The 21,767-nt window shown below is 36.5% G+C and overlaps 1 protein-coding gene across 2 annotated transcripts in view; it reads left to right on the top strand.

The window, feature by feature from the left end:
* The window catches only part of LOC104068234 (LYR motif-containing protein 2), a 109,313-nt gene that overhangs the window by 7,429 nt on the left and 80,117 nt on the right, over nt 1-21,767 (top strand). The window contains exons 3-23 of one of the 2 annotated variants that reach the window (XM_054061537.1): nt 130-354; nt 1,824-1,931; nt 2,009-2,201; nt 4,119-4,331; nt 4,544-4,675; nt 6,103-6,206; nt 7,915-8,029; nt 9,762-9,955; nt 11,018-11,099; nt 11,783-11,878; nt 12,928-13,040; nt 13,491-13,639; nt 13,741-13,801; nt 14,299-14,510; nt 15,868-15,971; nt 16,951-17,095; nt 18,021-18,117; nt 19,629-19,742; nt 20,208-20,355; nt 20,538-20,648; nt 21,467-21,618. In XM_054061537.1, coding sequence (XP_053917512.1) covers nt 130-354; nt 1,824-1,931; nt 2,009-2,201; nt 4,119-4,331; nt 4,544-4,675; nt 6,103-6,206; nt 7,915-8,029; nt 9,762-9,955; nt 11,018-11,099; nt 11,783-11,878; nt 12,928-13,040; nt 13,491-13,639; nt 13,741-13,801; nt 14,299-14,510; nt 15,868-15,971; nt 16,951-17,095; nt 18,021-18,117; nt 19,629-19,742; nt 20,208-20,355; nt 20,538-20,648; nt 21,467-21,618 — 2,868 coding nt within the window. Of the gene's footprint in view, nt 1-129; nt 355-1,823; nt 1,932-2,008; nt 2,202-4,118; nt 4,332-4,543; nt 4,676-6,102; nt 6,207-7,914; nt 8,030-9,761; nt 9,956-11,017; nt 11,100-11,782; nt 11,879-12,927; nt 13,041-13,490; nt 13,640-13,740; nt 13,802-14,298; nt 14,511-15,867; nt 15,972-16,950; nt 17,096-18,020; nt 18,118-19,628; nt 19,743-20,207; nt 20,356-20,537; nt 20,649-21,466; nt 21,619-21,767 lie in introns of those variants that run through there. The other variant, XM_054061538.1, reaches the window with a different exon arrangement.

Raw genomic sequence — 21,767 nt, 5'->3', positions numbered from 1 at the left:
CCTTAGTTCTCAGTATACAGTCAATTACTATTCCAGGACCTCTGTTCTGACAGTTTTATTAGTGGCTGTTTTCCTTTCCTTGGTCTTAAGTGTCTGTGTTCCATCTCTTTTTTTCTCTTTGTTACATAGGTTTGCTTTGAGATATTTTAAGGATACATCACCAGTTTTCCAGAGGCTTTTCTTGGAGACCTCAGATGCAAACACAATCCGATATGGACGCAGACGAATGAAGTTACGGGACCTCATGGAGGCAGCCTATAGATTTTTACAAAAGGAGCAATCAGTTTTCCGAGAATTGTGGGACTGGAGTGTGTGTATTCCACTCCTAAGGAGTCATGACACTCTAGTCCGTTGGTGAGTTAAAATCCTCAAATTTTCTCAGCTGAAAAAGACTTATCTGTATCTTGATTTGTATTTAACAATGTTCAGATGCAATGAGGAAATCTTCAAATAATACTGGAAAAATCTGTACCTGTGCTTCTTGATCTTTTGACAGCTGCAGGGATCCATCAGAGTGAAATGTAGGCTAGCTCTTAGCCATGCTTAAAACTGTGATCTGAAGAATCTTTTCAAATAACTTCAGTTTGCCCAAGTTGGATTAATGGGAAATGTTGAATTTAGTGGAACATGGACTCTGAGCTTGTTACTGTATTGCATGCGTTCTAGCCTGTTATCCTAGAAGAAAGTAGAGGTGAATCTGCTCTCACTCAAAGTCACAAGAGAATATACTGTTCTGCATTGAGGTCCTATTAATGAGGTTTTTTTTTTCCCTGTTACTTGTATATAGGCATCTCGGTCACTGTAGAGTTTAGCTTGTTTAAGCTATACTTCTTAATTGGCCTTCTTGCAGACTTTGCATGTGGTTTTGGTCAGATATTTAATGTAGATGTCTGCCTGCAGGGCTTCAACTTAGTCATATAATCTGGTTTGTGAGTAGTGGCATTGATAGGGCATTTTGTTTATTTAATAGAAGGTCTTTAATAGTGGTCTCTTTAATTAAAAAAACCAAATTCAGAATTATGTTGATAGCACAGTTTTAAAATAAGGTGTGTAATTTGAGAAGGACAGGAACAGGGATATTGTCAAATCCATTGCGCATTTATGAAGCTCTTCAGGATGACAACACACTTATAGATTATTAGAGAAAGAATAGAATTCCCAATTTATAGACTGGAATTGACTTACATAGTATTCAGCTAATAGTGTTACATAAATGAATGATCTGAATTAAATTTTGTCCTGAACCAGTTGTCTTCTGGCAGTATCTTTCCCACTAAGCTTACTGAAAGCTTTATTCTTGGAAGATAAAATCAGTGGTACAATAATGAAAAGTGTATGCATAACTTGTATGAAGTGTTCTTTTGTTGCAACACAGCTTTATGTAGTAATGAAGTCAACGCTTGGCACTGAGGCTCAAGTTCATTGTGTTTGGGTTATTTTAGAAGTAGCATAAAATAGAAAACAAATCTGAAAGGGGAATGGTAGGAGAAGGAAAAAATAATCGTGCAAAGAATACTTGATTTTTGCCTCCTGTTGACTTTAATTTTCTTTGAAAAAGTGCTCTCCTTTTGCTGTGTTTCTTTTGATCATTTAGTCCTTTGGAGAAAGGTTAGCTATTTGATGTATAGATGATAAAGTATGCCATGATAGAATTGAGGTATTTCTCTTGAGTTTTAAGAATGTTAAGCATAGCACTAAAATAATATCTATGAAGAAAGTTTTCTGCCTATTTTTCCAAATGTGTTATTTTGGTTTATAGTTTTGTCAAACTAAATTTCTTAAGACAACGTTTTGACATGTTTTGTTCTAAATATGATTTTTAGGTATACTTCAAACTGTCTTGCTCTGGTTACATGCATGAATGATGAGCATAAATTGTCATTCCTGAAGAAGATATTCAGTCCTGAGGAGCTGATACATTTCAGACTAAAGTAGGAACTTTTATAATTTTAAACACTAATTTTTTGTTGATGGCTTTCAGTTGAGCTAATAAGCATGGGTTTCACAGGCTTCTAGAAGAATCTCGGCTGCACAATGTGGAACGAGCCCTTGTTTTGGCCAATCCAGACTCCTCATTTTGGCAAAAGGAGAAAGAACTGCAGTATACGCAAGGACATATTGTGTCGGGTGATCTCTCTGCAAACGTAGTAGCTGTCTGTGGTATTGTGCTGCCTAGACTACAACTTGTTTCTGAAGGGCAGGTATGTAACTCAAATGCAGTGAACTGACTTTATTTCCTGCTCAAATAGTGTTGAGATACTATGGGTAATATTGTACGTCTTTAGATTTCTTGATGGGTGCCATAAGCTAGTGTTTTGTATTGTGACACTGCAAAGAAGCTCTGCAGTAGAATGAAGCAATGAAGACATAGTAGTGCTTTTCATTTTATCTTCATGTAGCATGTGTAAACATGCTGCAAAAGAAAATTCAGTCTTACACAGTATCTTCAGCCCAAGATGGGGTAATATTCCATAGCTGAGTAGTCTACCTACATTGAAATAGTTTTTGTGCTATACAGGCATCTTATAAACAGCCTTTCTCAAAACATATTTTTAGTTTTCCTCGTAAAAACAAAAGAAAGAAGGCTGCTGCTTACTCGTTTAGAAGGCAGAAGAAGGGGAGAGGAAAGGGAGCAAGAACTGACTTTTTCCATTTCTTTTGACTGAAGTATAATGCAGAATGTAGTGCCTCAGTTTTAAGAAGTCCACCAAAGGTGTAAACGTTTCTGAGCAAAAAGTATTTAACCTTTTTTTTTCCTCTTGAGACCTAGTTCATCTTGATCTATTCAGGTAGTTCACTGTAGCTGCAGCCAGTATTTTTGACTATTCTTCTGCATTTGGCTACATTTTGAGCTCTTAGATGAACATTATTCAAATTTGCAGTGCTCATCTGCAAATGAAGGACAAAGAAATGTATGAAGATTACCATTGTTGAGAATTTCTTGAGTAGCAGAAGCAAGGAAAGAGGAATTTCCTCCCAAATTGTTCCCTCTCCCCACTCCAACTTCTGTAGCTGAATTTTTCTGTATTCTAGCTTTTTCTTAATAGGGTTGAGGGTGTAGTTTGAAATTCATTGTAGCAGGGGTAACTGAACTGTTTGAGGAAATTCTTATTCCTGTGCCAGAGCCATTGCTGCTACAATTGTGCTGAAGATAGGCCATGCTATAAACTGGATTGCTGAAATACTTTCAGCATGGTGAGGGAGGAGAGAACTTCCCCAAAAGGCATCCTTTTGTTTTTTAATAGCTGCAGGTATTTCACTGATCTGGTATGCAGTGTAGTTTCAGTTGCACTGGGGTTACAGTGACAGCTGAGGAGGTTTGGTGAAACTGCAGAAGCAAGCTGAGAGAAGGCACATACTCTGAAAAACTATCACTGTTACTAGAGAAGTATGTGAAAGTATATCTGAAAAGAAAATCAAACATGAAATACAGGACACTTGTTTTGGTGTGGTATGTACTCCAGTTTTTCTCTGTGGCTTTCAGCCGGAAAGCACTAATCTTTGTACCATATGCGGATCTGTAAGTGACTATAGGAGAGTAAGAATATTTGGAGACTCTGTAGCATTGATTAACTACTGTTGAATATACTATATTCATTGCATTTGACTAAAATAAAAATGTTAATGAATTTACCCTTTTTTCTGCTTCCATATGCATTGAACTTAATGATTTTATAACTTGGCCTGTGCAGAAAGTAATAAATGCAACACTTCAGCTTAAATATTCATATCATCTAAGTCTAATTGCTGTTTCATTTGTCCTGTGACTTGGAACCATTGTCATGACTTAATTTGACTTATTGCGAGTTTTATTTGATTGACGTGTGTTGTGATTGAATAGTTACCATGCCTGTACTGACAACTTAGCGTGAACTCCCTTTGGGAACAAATGGTACATATAATTTATTAAATGTTTTGCCTATAGTAGATTTTTGATTAAATCTGTTTTAATAGCTGTCATTATATACAGCTTTACAGTCCTTTATTTTGTGATATGTGTTGACAGATCCGTAGACCAAAATTTTCAGTTGTCAGACTTGCTTTCCTGACTGTTCTGTTATACAACCTGTACAAAAAGTAACAATTTCAATGTAGTAACTCACATTTTGCTTCAACAGGAAGATAACACCAACCATTTCGTTTTGGTTGAATCTGCCTTCACAAATCTTCAAAACCTTGCTATCGCTGTAGCATATCAGAGTCCTGTTTTATTAGAAGGACCAATAGGATGTGGCAAGACTTTTTTAATTGAATATTTGGCAGCTGTTACAGGAAGAACAAAGGCACCTCATATTTTGAAAGTCCAACTTGGGGATCAAACTGATAGTAAGGTAAGTGATAATGTTTTATTGTAGTATGATCAAACAATTTTTACTTAAAACACGGACTTAATTTTCTAATGATATGTTTAACTTTTCACCAAAGACTGCACAACCCCCAACTCTATAATGTTGCTCTTAACTATTGCTGAGATGTTTTCACTCTGAGTTTTTAAGGGATGTAATGAACAGACCTGTAATTTACTGATTTATTTCTGTCATAGACACTGCTTGGAATGTATCGTTGCACAGATGTACCAGGGGAGTTTGTATGGCAACCTGGAACCTTGACGCAAGCTGTTACCAAAGGTCACTGGATACTTCTGGAGGACATTGATTATGCCCCTCTGGATGTGGTATGTAGATTTATTTTTTGTTAAGTGTTGGACTTAAGACCTGTATGAGCAATTTTTGGAGTCTTAAGTGCTGTGTGTTCTGCTGCAGCATGCTGAAAATGCTGCCCCTCTCTAAAAAGGGTGAAAAAGAATGGTATGTTGTCTTCATTCACATATTAGCATGCTGCATTAGTTTTTGTCATTAGAGTAGTCATGACACTACCATTGCTGCCATGTTTCATTTTGAAGATTTGGCTGGACACTCATAATGAGTGATGTATCTTTTAGATCATGTTTTATTATTTGAAAATAGATGTGGCTCCAAACACCAGCGGATGTAATCACTGTATTAGAGTGGTGCTGATAATAAGATTTCTTTTTTTGTGTTCTCTCTCATGGTTTTGGGTTTTTTTTTATACACTTCTTACCTCTGTCTTGAATTTAAAAAATGCTTTGTGTATAGCTTTTAATAGATTTCCTGGTTTTAGCTCCAGAACTACTACTTGTTAAACTGTCATGCTTCCCTTTTGAAGTAATGACTGTTGAAAGCATGTCTTCTGCAAGGACAGTGTCATAGAGGTCTTTTTCTGTATAGATCTGCTGGGTGTTCTGCAGATGTTTTCTTTTATATCTGTTCTATAAAGCATCTCCTTTGTGTGACTAAGTAACCTGACAGCTTGTTTATTGGGTTTCTAGGCTTCTGAAACATACGATATTTATGAGAAATCCAAGAAATACTGATTGCATATACTAGAGTTTTTCATTGCTAGAGGGTCAAGTGCTTACTTGCTTCTGTGAACTCAGCTCGTTGTGCTCATCATAATCATGTCCTGAGTAGTATCCTGCATTCATCTGTCCCTTTCTTCAGGTGCTCCCTGTGGACATCCTGTCTCCTTTTCCTGTATCAAAGTCTATGTGCTTACCTCCCTTTTCTCCTACCGTTGTTGCTGTCCTTCTGCGTGGAAGGATAGATTCTTCAAATTGATACTGAATTCTCCTGGGGGTGACAGGGTATACGCTGACAAATCATAATGAACTTTGAGAATCAACTTTGAAATGCAGGTCATATTTGTTTAGGCAGATATATAAGGTTTCTCATGCTTCTAAGGAGAAAGTCTCTAGTAATTGATTTGACAATTCAAGATAAATAGTTTTGATTTGGACTTGCATTGTAAAGAATGTTATTTCTATTCTCTTCTATTAAATCTGGATATAGGAGAAAGAAGATAGGGAAACATACCTCTGACTCCCAATGATGGTTAAAATTACAAGAGACTCCACAATTCCAGTTAGCATCACTTGGAAGTGCAATCTGCAGGAATGGTAGTTACTGAGAATGTAGTGGTGCTCTGGGGAAGTACTGTAGCATCTCAAGTGTGAAATGAGTGTGGATGGGTGTGCTGTGTTGATGTTTCACAACAAAAGCTTGTATAAATTCTCTTCTCCAGATCTCTGTGCTGATTCCTCTTTTGGAAAAACGAGAGTTGGTAATTCCCGGTCGTGGTGACTGTCTAAAAGTAGCATCAGGATTCCAGTTTTTTGCAACCAGGAGGTAGGCATGTAAAGTTAAATGTGATTAAGAGCATAGATATCCTATTTTTAAGTCAAAGACAGCAAGTGCAAGGTACTGGGGCAGGATTAAATTAGCAATTCCCAATTAACAAGCAATAGAAGCCACAGAAGTTGTTAAAGGAATTTTTTCACTTCAGAGCAGCCTTATATTACTACTGGGTGAATCCAATCTTTGTACAGAAAGGTCACTTCAACAAGGTGAAGGGAATAAAATTTGCAGGGGGAACCCTACAAAATCAACCCTTCACCAAAACAAAATAACACTCTTGGCAATTAATGTGTGAAGAAGGCTTATGATTTATATTCACAAGGTGTCTTGACTTGCTAGTTTTATCGGCACTTGCGTAAAATATTTCTAAGTTTTGCTGATATTAGGGTGGTTGGTAGTCTGACTACTGTGTTTAGTTTCCTCAGTTTTATTTTTCATTCCACCTCCTTGAGCAATTGTATACATGTGTCACTTGGAAGAATTTTTTTTTTAAGAATTTCATAAATAATTTTAACTGAATCTTGCATCTATAATAGGATGAAGTTATTTTATTTGGGAATCATGGAAGAGAAATGGAAGGAAATTTTTTTTTTTAGAAAATCCAATTAGTGAAAATTTTGTGTCAGTATAAGTTTGTAATGTTTTCTAACCAGAAAAAAGATTTTAGATATTATCCCTGACAGTTTCACTGTAGTAATGGCTCAGGCATCACATGTCAAAATTTCTTTTTGTGTATTAGGACATAATACTGTGTTAAGATTGAAGATTAGGATCTGTAGAAGGGGAATGGTTTTCAAATGTTTTGTAGTTTTCTCAAAGCATAATAACTTTTCCTGCTTTTGTCTTCCTTCCATTAATTTGTAATTACCTTTGATTTATTTGGTCTGTTTTTTCTGGAGTTGAGTTTTTTGGATTCAACTTGCTTTTGATTGCCTCATCTCCTAAAATCATCTTTTTCTGTTTACTTGGTTAACAGTTTGTATAGCAACATATAGTTCCTGTTGGGCTAGTTAGAGCAGATTCAGTAAGCCTGTTGCAGTTTCCAGCTGTGGAATATTATTTAGCCAGCCAACCAACAATAAAACCAAAAATCAAACCAAAACTCCAAGCCCAAACAGTGCACAAACCCACCAGAAAACAAAATACAAACCACAAACCTGGTATGTAATTCTTTGTGTGTGCAAGGCCAGTTCTGCCATGAGTATAATATATGGTTGTGTAGTTATTTGTATACTTAAAAAAAAAGGCATGGAATAAAATATATAGTGTAAAGGACTGTGAGCTTGAAGAATGAGGAGAAATAATCAGGGAAGACTGTGAAGGGGACAGGGACTACACATGGTTTTCCCGCATCTCTGCAAGAGAGCACAGATCCTTTATGATCTGTGTAAGGTATTTCCGAGGCCACTTCTTTCAGGCTCCCCTTTTGACAAAGGATTCTGTATGTTGCTTCTGATATACTTAAATTATCATCTGTCATTTTTCTGTAAGTAGCTCCGATGAGATTTTTGCACTACGGCTTGAAAAAAACATGATAAAAAAACCCTAATAATTTGAAAAGCAGAGATAGTAGGGTATGTCATACAGTGACAAACAGTGGGTGTTCTAAGCAATATGTTCTTTGCACAGGAATACACTGAATCTTGAGTTCTTCAGCAAGATACAACATGCTGTGTTTCTTCATGTTATTTTGATTTAGGATATTCAGTTGTGGTGGAGGTTGGTACAGGCAGCAAAGCAGCCATGCTGCTCTTCTGGACAAGTACTGGACCAAAATACATCTGGATAACATGAGCAAAGAAGAACTCAAGGAGGTATGGTGTCTGTTGCTCTACTGTGGTGTGTGAATAGCTCTTCCAATTAAGAGTAATAAGTGCTTTGCAGTAATACGTTTGATCCATATTTTAATCCTGAAGTTCCACAGTACACTCTTATTTTGGATTTGTCCTACCAATTTTAAAGTAAACGGGCACTTTGCCAGAAGAATTTCAAGTGAATTGGACAGATTTGCTAGAATTTGCCTGGGGAAACGCAGTTCTACTTTGAATGGGTGTATGAATCAAATTACTTTGCCATTTTGTAGCCCACACAGATTTAAAAACAGAGAAAGAGTTTAAAAAAAAAAAATCTGAGCTTTCTCCAATCCTTTGCTTCTAAGCGTTGAGAGGAAAAGTAGTTTGTCAGTTGTCAATTATAAATAACTGTTTCTATTGATGTGTTTTGTTAGCATCTCTAGGGAATGTTTGCTTTGTGTAGTTCTTCAAAATACTAAAGTATCCTGGGCCTTAAATGAAAACAGAATTCTCTGGAGATTGTCCTTGTGATACAGAGCTTCAGAAGAGGATCCAGGTTTTTGAAAAGCTTTGCCTAAGGCAAAAGAAGGTGAATAGTCTGTAGCAGAATAGTTGAGGATAAAGTTTTGGTTTTTGTAGAATGAAGAAGATAGTATTTCAAAACTATTTATTCAGTACTTGGAACTTGTTTGGCAGCCAGCGTGGTTATGTGTGACCCTAAATATGTGTGTTTCCATTTTGGCATTTATCAGCTGGTTGTTAGGAATGGGGCAAGAGCAGCATAATTTCTTACTTGCAGATTTTGTTGGAGGAGACACAAGCAGGTGCATGGAGAGGCCTCTGCAGATAATCTGCTGTAAATGCTTCTACTACAAAGAGACTCATGGGGCAGGAATTCTAGGCAACAGTATTATAAAAGCCTATCTGGCCAAACCCATGTCAAAGATGACCTCCACAGAGGATAATATTGAAATAAAACTTGGCTTTGGGCTCAAAACCTTAAGCAAAAAGGAAGCTTTGGTGTTAAATGTGTCATGTAGCACTAGGTTCTTTTAGTTCCTTTTTTGTAACTGTTTAGCTCAGGTCACAAAAATAAATAAATCAAACACTCTGCAAGATTCTTTAGTAGTAGTAGAAGATGACACAGTGGCAGAAGATAACCATTTGCTTGTTTTGAAAGTAGACTCGTGTTCTTCTGGTTAATCTTAAAAGTCAGCTTGTCAGTGTAGGACCCATGTTCCGGTCTGTATCTGGGAAAATCTTATTTTGGGAAGAAATAATTTTGATTGGCAAGCGTTAATGGAGAGAACTGAGCTCAAAGGAAGAAAAATCTCCTTAATGTGGCTTTGTCAGCACAGTGAAGAGACAATTTGAATGCTCAAAAAAATTCAGTCATAAAAAGGAGGACAGGAGGTAAAAACTTCTGTTATTAGTTTTAAGGTTGTAGGAGCGTGATTTGAGTTCAGTTAGGGTTGTAGGCATTTTCTTTCTATTATTCTTTGTGCAAAGGTATTAGATGAATTAGAGTGGAGCTGAGTTGGCAAAAATCACTTTTCATCCAAATACATAGACAAATTACAATGACTTTGTTTTCTTCAGATGAGAGATTACAAGGGAGGGGTTTTGTGCAGCTTGCTAGCCTGAATACCTATTGAAATGTATCTTATTAATAAGATTTGGAGGACAGGTGGTTGCCTTCCAATGCTAAAGATTTTTTGTGATTTTTTTTGGGTTTTTTTCCTGTTTTTTCCAGGTCCTTCAAAGGAGATACCCCAACCTTTCTCTTGTAACTGATCACTTGCTAGACATTTACATTCACCTTACAGGAGACAAGTATCAGGCATCAGAAAACAGTACTTCTGGTGGCAGGCACATACCAGAAGATTCATCAGAATCAAGATCAGAAAATAGGAAACCAAATCTGGAAGGGCGAGAACTCTCTCTAAGGTTGTCTTGTCTTATATGTGTATTGGAAGGAAGTTTAGTCAACTAGCTGCAGAATAGAGTTTATTTTTGTTATTTTTCTTAAATTTTTTTAAAATAGTGATAAAAGTGATAAAATTAAACCAGCATTTCATAAAAACTGGAAAAATCCTGTGTTCCTTTAAAAATAATGATTAATGTATCTTAAAAAATGTCAATCTGAGCTGCTTAGGGCTTCCTATTTGCTGTAATTTTTTTTAGGAAAATGTGTAGGTTTTGTTATATGTAATACTGAATTGGTATCAAGCCACATGGATTACTTCTTAGTTCATTTTAATACATAATATCAGTTTTACTACTTGAGGACTGTTGACAGAAATGTACTATATAATGTTCTCATAATAGCTAGTAGACAGCATTTTCAGCAATTCCATATATTTGCTTATTTAGATAACTTCATATTAGACACACTGTTTTAACTTACACATGGCTGGAAATATCCAGATCTGTAGCATTGTAATAATTTCACAACTTTTATGATGAAATGCAGCTTGATGTTTGGTTATTTCTTCCTCTCATACCAAATGTCAATTCTGCTCATGTGGGATTTCTGTAACCAGTAGTGCTTTGTTAATTAGTCAGTAAATACTAGGTTTGGCTTGGGTAGCACCTGATATTTTTGTGAAGCATAAGAATGCCACTAATTTTAAAACAGCAATTCTTTTTCTGGAATGAGATGTTTCCTTCTTGTTGTTAAGGATTCAGTATCTTGAAAAAGTAGGGATTAAGACCTTTCTGGGCAAAAAGCTTGTTGCTTTTCATTTTTTTAATTTCATAGTTGCTTTATGGTTAAATGGAGTATGTATTCTCTTTTAAGCAATGTATCTGAAAGCAACACTGATCTATGTGCTCAGCTACTCTTTAGAATTAGCATCCTGTTTATATGTGAACTTGTTTACATGTAGAACTTGTACAACAGCTAAATGTGCAATTGCTAGAAGACTAAATCATCACCTAAGCTGGATGTGAAGGAAGGTGCTACGCATTTGGGCTTGCTGTACCAAATGTTTTCATTTTTGTTTTTAGAGACTTACTGAATTGGTGCAGCAGGATTGCTTACAACTTTGACAGTAATTCTTCAAACGCAGCAGTGAATATTTTTCAGGAGGTGCGGTAAGACTTGATCTGGAAATTGCTTACCCAAATTCTAGCATTGTCTCACAAATCTTAAAATGCTTTCTTTGGGAATGTGAGATGGGAATTGACTCTTACTTTTAGCTGAAGCAGTTGAACTGTAGTTAGAATGTTTGTGATCAGTCTGTGAGGCTTTCCTTCCTACTTGGAAAATTGTTTGCAGTAGTACTGAAAGCCAATCCACACTTAACCACTGTCATATATATACTTTAGCATAGTTATAACTGATATGAGGTGGGATTGCATATGACTGAGAGTAAAAGTTTTTAAGGTCTTTCTTTTTACTTTTAATATAAGCCTTCTTTACTCTGGCTTAATTTACATTCCTTTTTTGGAATTTCCTGTTTGTTCATCAGTCAGAGGTATTTTCAAGATAAAAGATTTTCTTACTTGCTTCTCTGTTTTGGTCCATTCACCTAAAAATAGCTGCTGTGACTGGGTATTGTAAAGTAGAAACCCACTACAGTACAGTGTTTCTTAGTGTATCCTTTTGAACTCCGTTATTTGACTTGATTCATTGACAGTGAGAATTTTATTTACTGTGGCTGGATTGAATTCAGACTCATAAATTAAAATGGTGTTTGTCAGATCATATAAATATATACAAAATCATCACAAAAAAAAATGTTGAATAAATGTTTGTTTTCTTCTTAACAGGCATTGGACTGTTTCACAGCCATGCTTTCCAGCCAAGGGAACAGACAGAAAATGGCAAAAGTTATTGGAAGTAAACTAAATATTTCCAAGAAAAAGGTATGTTGAGCTGTGTTATTGGTAATACTATGACTAGAAATTTTTTTCTAGTGATTGATTTATGAGTATTCTGCTGTTTTTCTTAAAAATTATGCTCATCTCTTTGCCTCAAACACTTTTTTTGCTCTCTATAGTATCTTTCTCCTGTTTTAGTTTTGGCTGTGTTGGTTGGGTTTTTTTTTTCTGTGAAAGTTGCAGTGAATCTGTTTCAGAGAAGATTGCAAATTGCCTCATAGTGTTAAAGAAGGATCACACAGCTGTAGCAGCACAGTTGCCTCAGTACATGATATTGCTAGAGGCACAGAGGAGTAAAGAATTTGGGTTTTTTCCTTCGGTGGTTACAGTGAACTTCAGTCACTTAAAGGACTTTGAGAACAGAGAGAAACATGACATTCCTTACTACTTGTTTCCAAAATCAAGTACATCTTTAGAGACTAGTAACTATCTACACATTAGTAGCATGTTATGTAAATAGCTGAATTAAGTTAAATCATTACTTTTTCAGCTATTTCCGATTATAGAAATTTGTGAAGAAAATTCTCTCCTTTGTTACTTTAAGATGGAAAAAACTGGCCAGCTGGGTGAACAGAATTATCCCTGAAACTTCTATGGATTTTCCTGTTCATACCTCTTTCTTTGCATTATTTCACTATAGGAATGTATTATACTTTGCCAATGGCAAAATATCCTTGTTTACACAGAGGTATTGGCCAAATTTTTTTTTTGAAGGAGGTGGTTTGTTATTCTTAGTTAAGATAACTGTTCCCAGTTTCAGGTTTCTGTAGTTGGATTACTATGGAAGTAGACGAAAGAAAAATGCGATGGCATAGACCCATTACCAAGTTATTAAGAGTAAAGGTGTTTGTACAGACAGTAACACTTTTGAAGACCTGCGGTATTTTAGGTGATGAGAGTATAAAACCTGCAAAATATAAAGTCTTATGAAGAATTAGCTTGCTGTGAAGTAATACTTCTAGCATAGCATGATTATTTGTAGTGTGAGGTTGTCTACAACATCAGTATTAGAAATGTTGATGCTTTCTTCACAGGTTGAGTTCTTCTGTGAACTCTACAAACCGGAAATTCTAATACGGGAACAGGAAGTCTCTGTTGGACGAGTGCGTCTAGTGAAGAAACAAACCCAGGCTCTCACTGTACACAGGTAGAATATTCAATACACATGTGAATTGAAATATTTTGTGGTGCAGTAGAATAGTTTGGAAATCACTGGATTTAGAAAAAATGCAAACTTGCTTTCATTAGTGAGAATATCAATGTGATGAGTTCTTCCTCTTATGTTCCGAGTTTTACCTTGTGCATCTTCAAGGTTGTCTGCATCATATTTCTGGCAGCTAAAGCATGGAGATTTTCAGCTTCTTTTCAGCTAGAGTTTCTCCAAAACAATATGGATCCATAGCTCTCGTAATAAGACTGTAATGAAACCTATCTTTGTGAAGGGAGATTTTTTTTTTGTAGTATCTGGCACTAACTCTACTGGTCAGGAAGTTCTTTGGAAACCCTGAATTTCTAGGTTGTATCTTTAGAATAAGGTAAAATTGAAACGAGGCCCTTCATGAATCTTAGTTTTGAGATGCTTCCTTTGTTTTTTCAGAGCAAAACAAACCTTTGCTGCCACACGGCCATCTGCAGTGTTGATTGAACAGCTTGCAGTTTGTGTTGTAAAAGGAGAGCCTGTGCTTTTGGTTGGTGAAACAGGAACTGGCAAAACCTCAACTGTTCAGTACCTTGCTAATATTACAGGTAAATAAACTATGAAGACGATAGTTTATATGAAGATGATTTAAAAAATGACAAACATAAAAACCCCATGAGTTGATGGTACTTTCTATTTCTATTTCAAGGTCATCATTTGAGGGTTATCAACATGAACCAACAAAGTGACACGGCAGATCTATTAGGGGGGTGAGTCATTGACTACTGTTTTGTCTGTTTTACATAACAAATTGGCAATGTCGGAACAAGCTTCTACCACAAGTATAGTTGTGTTCTCACAAAATTGTTTTTAGACATGTATCTGTTTTGTGGCCATATAAATGTCATAAGAAGTATGCTAGAATGCAGAAACCCTGTTCTTGCTGAAGAAAAGAAGCAATTTTGCTGAATTATGTGTACAGCTGCATGTGATCAAGTAATTTAAAAGCACAAACCATGATCTCTTTAAAAATGGCTAAGCTGTTCAATACAAATACGATATTCAGAGGACATACTGTTTGGTCATGTCTTTATAAAACTGACTTGTAGAGTGCTTTTAAATATGTGCAATTTAGTTTGCTCATTAGTTGGGTAAAAAACTGAAAAAAGGGCTCCTTCATGCATAATATTATTTCAGTAACTGGTTTTGTTATTTCACAGATGCTGATTCCTGTGCCACAAATAATTACTGTTTTGCTTCTTTTCAGTTACAAGCCTGTGGATAACAAGCTGATCTGGCTGCCTCTGCGGGAGTCTTTTGAAGAACTCTTCTCTCAGACATTTTCTAGAAAGAAAAATCAGACGTTCTTGGGACACATTCAGACCTGCTACAGGCAGAAACGTTGGCATGATCTGCTAAAACTAATGCAGCATATTCATAAATCTGCTATTAATAAGGAAGCCGAAGAAAATGCGTCTGGTAAGAATTTAGGCTGATCAAACACAAATTAGTGGTGAACTATTGCAGAGAGTAGATACAGTGGTGAATATTTTTGGTTTGGTTCGGTTTTTTTCCGTTCATCACTATTCTAGTTTGGAAAAATGCAGTCTCTGTCTATGGCAAGGCATTCAAGATGCTATTAGAATAGCAGGTTTTTTCTTTCTAACTCTTTCATTGTTTTAGCTATGTCTGACAGAGTGGAAGGTTGACTTTTGTGACTTAAGTTTCGCTTGAAATCTGATCTCCTCTCAGCACTTGTTTGTTGTGTGGATGAACAGTCCTAGGTTTTTTGTGTGTGACAGTGTTGCATATGAATGCATTTATGCTTTCTTTTAGTCCTGGAACCTCATTAGATCTCACAAATGCATCCTATTTCTAAAACAAGCCAAACAACAGCAAGAAAGCCCCAAAAGCCAAATAGCTGACTTAGGGTAGTAATGACTTGAAAAAACCTTGCTGATAACTTTGGTTTCACTATCAGTGGTGCTGACTTGCCTAATTCTTTCCTTTGTTTCGTTGTGGTTTTGTCTCCAAATAAGTTGTTCCTGTTTCATATTTCACAACCCCGTAGGGACAGAAACAGTATTGATACTTTGCTTTGCATGGGGTGGTTTCTGGTTCTAGACCCACTGAACAAGTGGAGTTACAGCTTTTCTTCAGTATGGGCCAAGTAAACTTAATTATGAACCTTGTCTATTCTTTTAACCGGTTCCTCTGAATATGCAGGTAAATGCCCACAAATGTGAAAAAAGATGTTTTAAAAGACCATTTGTTGTGGGTATTGATGATCCTAAATAAAGACAAGCTGGAGTCTGTAACTTGCCAAGTTTTCAACTTACAACATTATGGTGATGTATAAACCTCAGGCTGTGGCTTTAAACAAATAACTGAAATAAATGCAATAGTAAATAATGTCATAACTGATAAGCAACAGTGTCTTTACTGATCCTGAAGTGTACATTGTTAATCTGCTCTGTCATCAGGTCTGTGAATTTGGTTTTATTTTTCTGAGATGCCTCTCTTTGTCTCCAGGACTTGTAGAGTGGAACCAAGTGATTTGCCAGCATAAGTATTTGTTCCTAAGCTAGCACATGCTGGAATGAATAGCAAATGATGTGTACCTTTAGGTCAATAGTACTCAGCTTAAATATTGCTGATTTTAAAAAAAGCTTTCTTTTAAATTCATGAGGTCATCTGTAGAGCTTGAATGTTTTCATTGCTCAGCGAAGCTTACTGTTGTATCTGTACTTCAAGCAGCTTGATTCAAATACTGTTGTTGAACAATTCTTTGTGCTGTTTTTCTGGTGGTACAAGCTTAAATTTATTTTGCTTACAGGCTCACCATTGAAGGAAAAGTGGGAGGCATTTGGTCTTAAACTGAATCATGCTCATCAACAGATGAAAATGACAGAGAATGCTCTTCTTTTTGCATTTGTTGAGGTATTTAGAAATTTACATTTTGATGCTAGGAAGAATAAGGAGCATTTAAAGGTCTTTGCAATAAGTATTATATAAATAACTTCCTGGCAGGAATCTTGCTGTGAAGTAAAACTTGTTTGTGACAGCTCTGTGGAACGAACTGTGCTGCTTAAAGAAAGGAGTGGTTAGATGAGGAGTGAGGTAAAAGAATGTTTTGTGGTAGTATATTAATTCAATGTTGTATAATAGGAATTAGGACTGGTATAATACAAGATGGTATGACATACTGCTGATTAGTCTTTTCAAGTGTATGAGATAAGAAAAAATATCTTGACCAGTCTCTAGTGGGGCATCCTTCCTGGCGATCGCTGTGGAGGATTCAGTATGAAGGATCCTGTGCTGTTCATCTAGAAGTGTTTTCTTTGAAATGTTTCAAACCCATAGTATAATGTTATAATGACATTAGGTGTGATTAGGGGAAACCATGGTGGCTTATGCACGTTTGTTCCTTGTCACCCTGTTAGTCTGAATATATGCTCTCAAATTTTATCTTGTGTGTAAGATGTTGACCAGTCCTATCGATTATACGAATAGTTGGAGAAACTTTTGACTTAATTTATTAGATAGAGTTATGCTTAATTCCCTGAGAAACATATTGATGTGTCTTTGGATTTCTTAAGATTAACAGTCTTTATTCTCATAGTGATGTCAGTGAAGTATACACATCGCTGACAGGCAGCATTGCACAAATAAGGGAGCTTAACTTTGCTTTGTCTGAGCCAGTCTCAATGGTAGCTGATAAGAGTGGTAACTTCTGTGACTTGTGAAATAATTGCTGTTATTGATGCAGAGCAGTAAAACTGCTATTGTAGTAGAAGGTCTGAAATTGCCATTTGTCTAATCAACCCATTGGCCGCAAAACAAGCGTTTCCTGTATACAGATGCTTTAGTTGATTTATCACTGTTGTTGATGTGATTAACAGATTGATCTTATTTTTAGGGTACTCTGGCACAAGCAGTGAAAAAAGGAGAGTGGATTTTATTGGATGAGATTAACTTGGCTGCAGCAGAGACTTTAGAGTGCTTGAGTGGTTTACTGGAAGGATCATCTGGGTCACTGGTGTTACTAGACAGAGGAGATACAGGTATTATTTCTGTGCTTGCTTATGCTTTATCTTAGTATGTAGTTTGTTGAATTCCCTATCCTATATGACTCTTAAGTTGCAAACGTTTACCATTAAAATGAATGTGTGCAGAAGAGAATAATGTCTTTCTAGAACTGGTATTTATATGCAAGAAGTGGGAGTTTTATTTCAATGTGGCTCAGGAGATTTCAGCATAGAGAAATTGTACATTTTGCCTCTTGGATTCTGCATGGAGCAGATCTTTCTCATGGCCTTAGTAAGCATTGTTGTCTCTAAAGACTCTTCACGGAGTGTGTTTGTGTAGAAATACATGGACAAGGCCTGTGATTTCTCCGAGTCCTTCTTGTGAGTTGACCCCAGCCAGCTGCTAGCATCCATACAGCTGTTCACTCACTCCTTCCACTCCACCACTCCCCAGCAGGATAGGGGAGAGAACACAAAGAGCAAAAGCAAGAAAATGTATGTGAAACAAGTCATGCAAAGGTAGTCACTCATCAGCTCCCACCATCAGACCAAAGTCTATGCAGTATCTTCTGAATACTGTGTTTGGGAGGTACAGATAAAGACAAATGTTGTATGTTCTTCCTAGGCTGAGTTTTCTTCCTGGCTGAGCGAAGCAGTGCCTGTTGTTTTGAAGGAGACGTAGGAGTTCCAAGTTTAGGGCTCAATATTTTTTTGAGATACTCAGTCTTGTTGAAGCCTCCTGATATGCAGAAGTAACAATCTCCTCCCTGTGGTGGTTCTAAAGAGAAAATTGTGATAAAATTACATGGAGTTATTTTAGGAAGGCTTTTCACCCTGGCATTTTAAGAGAATGTAGTAGTGCAGTAATGGAAAAATGACTTGGGAAAAATAATCCTAATTTAAAATAACAAGTATCCCAGGTTTAGGATTAACCTTGTCTCTTATTTTTGTTTTCCTTTAGAGCCTCTTGTCCGTCACCCTGATTTTCGCTTGTTTGCATGCATGAATCCAGCTACAGATGTTGGAAAGAGAAACCTTCCTCCAGGAATAAGAAATAGGTAGGAAATATGATTCTCTGTCAAAATACTTTGTCACTGTCTTTCTCAGAGCTTAACTAGTTTCATAGGTTGACCCAGTAAAGAATTGCCTTATTTGGAGCCCAAGGATATCAAGTCTGTACTTTAACATGTTCTTTCCACATCATAGTGAAAGTTTATCATAAAATAGCATCAGGAAAATACTTTTGTAAAGTAATTGAGCATGAACAAGCAGCCTAGCGGTGGTGTAGAGCATTATCACTGAGGGCAGGAGAGTGGTCATTTTTTTTTTATGTGGCTCTCAGTGCCTGGGGGTGCTACTGCAGCAGTTTGTATTCCTGATGGGCATGATAAAGTGCTTTGCATCTGTTCAGCAGCCTTTTTGTTTAGCTCAGAAGTGTTGATGATCCTTTGCAAAAAGCTATATATCCAGCCTTGTTCAGCTGGAAGGTGGTTTGCATGGTGGAGCAGATGTGTGATAGCAAAAACATTTGTTGTGTGATGTTAAAACATCCAAGTTGTGGCCAGGAAATTGGAATTGTGGCAAATCCATTCTTTGGCACTACTTATGCCTGAATGCCAAGGTATTCTGTTTGTATTTGATGCAGTCTCCCTCATGAGTGCCAAAAGTCTCATGTGTAGTCCTTTATCAGCTGTAAATGCTATGTAAGGCTATAGAGATGCTCTTGCTATATGTAACGAGTCATTTGCAGTTATTAGTGGAGAAGGAAGATTTTATTGCTATTAACTCTGCTGGCTTAGTAGTGAAAGGACGGAAAGTGAATGTAGTACAGATGAAAGTGGACTTCAGCTTTAGTGTGCCTTGTGAAGTTTAAATGAATTTATATTTGCATACATCAAATTTTCTCTTTACCAATTTGTTGAGCTTTTTTGATTTTTTTCATTTCCGTGCAAATGTCAAACTATCAAATGGTCAATGTTCAATTATTCTGCAACCTCTCGACTTTTGTGTGGATCTGCTTCAGTACTGGCCCTCAATTTGTTTTAGTCTTATCACAGAAGGACATCCACTACCCTCTTCACTCTCAAGGCTTTCATTTCTGTTTCAGAATTTTTAGAACCAATGTCAAGCTGTACATTTATTGATGGTCCTCTAGCCAAATGCTTGGTTGATATTGAAACAGTTCCCACTGCTTTATGTCCCTTCTTGAATTCACACAACAAACCCACTCAAATTTGCTTTGTTTCCTGTTTTTAATTTGACAGTGTAATATAAAAAGAATAAACAGTGAAAACAAAACCATAAGCATAAATAAGTGGAGCAGGTTTTGTGCATGAAAATGGTACACTCTATACACACAGTTAAATAAAAGTTTGATCCAATGTAAGCATCACAGTTTATAGTGACAAAACCAACAATTATTTTTGCGCAGCTTTATAGTTTGACAAGTCAGTATTCTGCTGCTAGCAGAATGTTGAGTGTTGTATACCAGGAGAATCATATTTAACATGATGTTTTTACTATTGTTATTGTTGAATGTCTGTGTTATGGACTGATTTGATTCTTGTAGGTTTACTGAACTCTATGTAGAAGAATTGAGCAGTGAAGGAGATTTGCAAGTTCTTATCATGGATTATTTGAGAGGCCTGAATGTGAACAAAAGTACAGTACAAGGAATTGTAAAGTAAGTTGGTTGTAATCTCTTTAAGTGCTTGATGGAATAAGTTGCAAAAAGGAAGTATATATCTACAGTCTGTGGCTAGACTGCTTTTGGAAACACTATAATGCTCCCTATGCAGCAGTCTGTGTAGGCTTAGAAAATGAAAGGGGGTAGACATCCATCGTCCTCATTCTGAAGGTTTCTGTGCTTGTGTAGAGGAGATCTTCTTTCTTATTCTGCAATGTGTTCTCAATGGCCCCAGTTAAAAAGCATTGTTGTTGCAGTCCTGTGCCATCTGAGAAACTAAAATGGTTTGGGTTTGTAGATCATACCAGTGAAAGTCTTGTGTGTTCATCAAGTTCCCTTTCTTTCCCTTAGTTTAAGGTGTGTTTTCTCACCTGAAGTGTTCATTATTTGGGTGAAGTTCCTCAAAGTACAACTTATCAGTAATAGCACTATGTAACTGGAAGTGGTTTTGCTATTTTGCAGCTTTTATTTATCTGTGAGAAAGGAAGCAGAAGCAAAGCTGGTGGATGGAACTGGCCACAGACCTCACTACAGCCTCCGTACACTTTGCAGGGCTTTGAGATTTGCAGCATCTAATCCATGTAGCAGCATACCACGCTCACTGTATGAGGTAATTATCTATGTTGGCATTTGTTTCAGTGTGTATTGACTGCAAAGACTGTTTGGATAAAAGGTAACCTTCTTTATAAGTGCAGTATTGAACAGAAATGGTTCTTTAATATCTGTGGGTTTTTTTCCCTTAATTACTTTTCACGCAATAAAAATTTCACTAAAAATAACTCTCCTTCCTAGGGCTTCTGTTTGAGTTTCCTGACGCAGCTTGACAGAGTTTCTCATCCAGTTGTTCAAAAGCTAATTTGCCAGCATATAGTATCTGGCAACATCAAAAGCCTTCTCAAGCAGGTAAGTAACTAATCTTATGTAAAGCTGTTTAGTGTTCAGAGGAGAATTTGAGTTGCCTTTTCCTCCACATTTCCTTCTCAGACTTGTTTTTCATGTTACAAAAAGAAGAACAAAGAAAAATTAATACTATTTCTTTGTAATTTTTACTTCTGCTTAAAATATCCATGTGTTAGCTCATTTATTACTTAATTTGAAAAAATACAAAAGTCTGAATAAATATAGCATTGTGGAGTGTAGGCAGCTTAATACAGTGACTCCAATGTTAAAGCTTTCACAGACTTTTACGGAGCTTTCACAGGCATTTTATTTTTAGACTCAGAATATTGAACATATGGATGGAAAGCACTGTGCTTTGTCTCTAATGGGAAAGGAAGAATTTAACTAATCCTGGGAGTCTGGCATGAGTTTGCATGGGGGACTGGGCTGGTGGGATGGGGGAAGCCAGTGTAAGAGAGCAGTTGTAAGCCAATTGTATTTGTTTCAGAATAAACCCCTTTGTATTAGATAAAAAGATGCAAACCAATTTCCTGCTTAGAAGTATGCTTCAAAATGCAGTGCTAGGACTCTTTAGAGATGATTTATTTTTTTTAATATTTATGGTGCTGGCAAAGATGCCCCCTTTGCAACCTTGAAATAACCTGGTCACACTTCTCCTGTAACTTGCATTTACTGACAAGGGGACAGTGTTTACTGCAGGAGTGCTCAGGGATTAATTTAAAATGACTTCTTAAAGGTTATATTGCAGTGATGTAAGGGTAGTTGTCTTCACAAGCAAATTGAAACTTGTTTGCTTAATATTTTTTGTCATGTCTCCTTAGCAAATACCAAAACCCCAAGGAGGGAAATTTATACTTATAGAAGGATACTGGATTTCAGCTGGGGATAAGGAACCTGCTGTAGATGAGACTTACGTACTGACCCCTTCAGTTAAGCTTAATCTGAAAGACATTGCCAGAGTTGTGTCTGCAGGGTATGTCCGTTTCAACTTTTCCATTAAAACATTAAGTTAAAGATGTTTATTTGAGCCTCAAGTGTTGGTGCCTGTCTAGCCTTTATTGTTTGGTATGGGTAATATCAGTTTTCCTTCTACTTCATAGTTAACTTTTCATTATACAGTGG

Source organism: Cuculus canorus, chromosome 3, assembly GCF_017976375.1.
Source record: "Cuculus canorus isolate bCucCan1 chromosome 3, bCucCan1.pri, whole genome shotgun sequence".
Classification (NCBI taxonomy): domain Eukaryota; kingdom Metazoa; phylum Chordata; class Aves; order Cuculiformes; family Cuculidae; genus Cuculus; species Cuculus canorus.
This window is presented reverse-complemented; position numbering and strand designations above follow the sequence as displayed.